General features: G+C 48.2%; 1 protein-coding gene across 4 annotated transcripts in view; it reads right to left on the reverse strand.

The window, feature by feature from the left end:
• The window catches only part of rnf111 (ring finger protein 111), a 45,572-nt gene that overhangs the window by 23,089 nt on the left and 19,983 nt on the right, over positions 1-2,500 (reverse strand). For all 4 annotated transcript variants that reach the window (XM_062523960.1, XM_062523959.1, XM_062523957.1 and 1 more), the window contains exon 3: positions 1,459-1,585. In XM_062523960.1, coding sequence (XP_062379944.1) covers positions 1,459-1,585 — 127 coding nt within the window. The remainder of the gene's footprint in view (positions 1-1,458; positions 1,586-2,500) is intronic.

A 2,500-nucleotide genomic window follows, 5' to 3' on the forward strand; every position in this document is an offset into this window, starting at 1 on the left:
AAGAGGGAGCAAACAGGAACAGTCTGTTTGTGTGTGTGTGTGTGTGTGTGTGTGCCTGCATGCGTGTATGCGCATGAATGTGTGTGTGTGTGAGAGAGAGAGAGAGAGTGTGTGTGTGTGTGTGTGGAGTGGAGAAAGATGCATGAGACCAGCTGTATCTCAGTGTGTTAAGCAAAGAAAGATGAATATGTTGGCTCTTCCTGTAGCCCCTCTCTGCTGGGGGAGATTAGAAGGCACAATTCCACCACACACACACACACACACACACACACACACACACACACACACACACACACACACACACACACACACACACACACACACACACACACACACACACACACACACACACACACACACACACACACACACACACACACACACACACACACACACACACACACACAAAATCCTTGTCAAATGTCAAATGCTTTGTGAAAGTGTGTGTATGTGTGTGTGTATGTATATGTGTCAAAGAGAGTGTGTGTGAGAGAACAAGGCCAGGTGCCCTCTACAGGCAGAGAGCAATCATCCCACCACATAACACAGGCAAGTGCACACACACACAGATAAAATAACCACATCTCAAAGCATCTAAAACTAACAGAGTCTGCACGCCCTAAAGAGCTGTGAGCACACAACAAATAAGTGCATTTGTAAGGTCACACACACACACACACACACACACTGAAATTCAGCACAACAAACTGCAGAATCTGCTGAACAACCTCTCCCATATCCACACCCACACCACGCCCCCCCCCCCCCCACACACACACACACACCCAAATCCAACACAGACAGTATTGCTTCGGCCACTGCAGTTCTGCAACAAACTGTTTCTGCAAAACACAGAAATGAAAGCGTTAAAGGGCGTGTGCTGCTTTCAACGCAGTTCAGAGAATTAAGAACTCTCTCTCTCTCTCTCTCTCTCTCTCTCTCTCTCTCTCTCTGTCTCTCTGTCACACACACACACGAGACACACACACACACGAGACACACACACACACACACACACACACACACACACACACACACACACAAAGTGTGTAACAGAGCTGTGGCATCACACACAGGAGAGGGGCAGAGCCTTCCAGAAGCTTCTACAGTGTGTTTCCCAACAACAAACCCTGTGAAGAGCTGCAGTACTAATACAAAACAACAACCAGTGCCCAGCTAGAGAGCACGTGCACACACACACACACACACACACACACACCAAAGCTAGTCCAAGCCCAAACACAGACACAGCTAGCAGGCCCAGGCCTTGACAGAATACACCCTGGCAGAAACTGTTGTGCCATACCCATCCTCGTGTAGGCTATGCGTACACACACACACACACACACACACACACACACACACACACACACACACACACACAACACACAACACACAACACACACACACACACACACACACACACACACACACACACAGGAGTAGGTTTGCGCTCACCTGAAGCCGTCTCCCACGGTGACGATCTCGACCTCGCTGTCCGTGGACGTGACGTTGATCTCCTCACTGGCGGGCACGGGCGGAGCGGGCGTGGCCTCGATCACCACCACGTCCTCATCCAGCACACCTGCACAGGTCACAGGTCAAAGGTCAAAGGTCAGTTCAGTGGCGTTACACTATAAATGGTGACAAGTCAAGACTCAGAGGACCCTTGCATAAGATCCTGCCGCCAGTGCCACCACCACGACAAAATGCTTCATCACTGTGTGCACACACAGACAGATGATGTGGAGATGTGCGTCTGTGTGTGTGTGTGTCTCTCTGTGTGTGTGTGTGTGTGTGTGTGTGTGTGTGTGTGTGTGTGTGTGTGTGTGTGTGTGTGTGTGTGTGTGTCTGTGTGTCTGTGTGTGTGTGTGTGTCTCTGTGTGTGTGTGTGTGTGTGTGTGTCTCTCTCTCTCTCTCTCTCTGAGTGTCTGTCTCTGTTGTTAATGACCCTTAATAAGCAGATCTGATGCACATCAGGCTCTTCTCTGTTGCCTGTTCTCTGCGCCCCCATCCCCTCTGGCAGCTCAGCTCCGTGCTGTTCTATGGTGACTCCATAAGCAGCCCAGAGGCAGGAGAGCTCAGAGTCCATGGCCTCCGCTACTGGCAAATTGATTGACACTTTTTCGTTTGGTTTTTGTTTGTTTGTTTGTGTGCAGTTTTCAACTTCGGGTTTGGTGCAATTTTTTGTGATTTTCAAAATGTGAGGTTCGTCTGTATTTAAGTTTCATAATGCAAAAAATGTTATTAGTCAACACAGACGATTTTTCTGTGCATTGGAATGTAGCCTACTCTTCATGAGCACAATATTCATTGAGGCCTAGCCGAGTAAAACAAAGAACAGATGTGTTGCCATAAGGTTGACAATGAATACGGCTTAGCCAAATAACATGAAAACGAGGAAAATGCTAGTCACACAGGACACCTGGACTTTGCTTCAAATAGGCTACTTAAATGCAATATGCACATACTTATTTGACTAGTTTGCTGAAGGCCAAAA

Source organism: Sardina pilchardus, chromosome 21 (assembly GCF_963854185.1).
Source record: "Sardina pilchardus chromosome 21, fSarPil1.1, whole genome shotgun sequence".
NCBI classification, from domain to species: Eukaryota; Metazoa; Chordata; class Actinopteri; order Clupeiformes; family Clupeidae; genus Sardina; species Sardina pilchardus.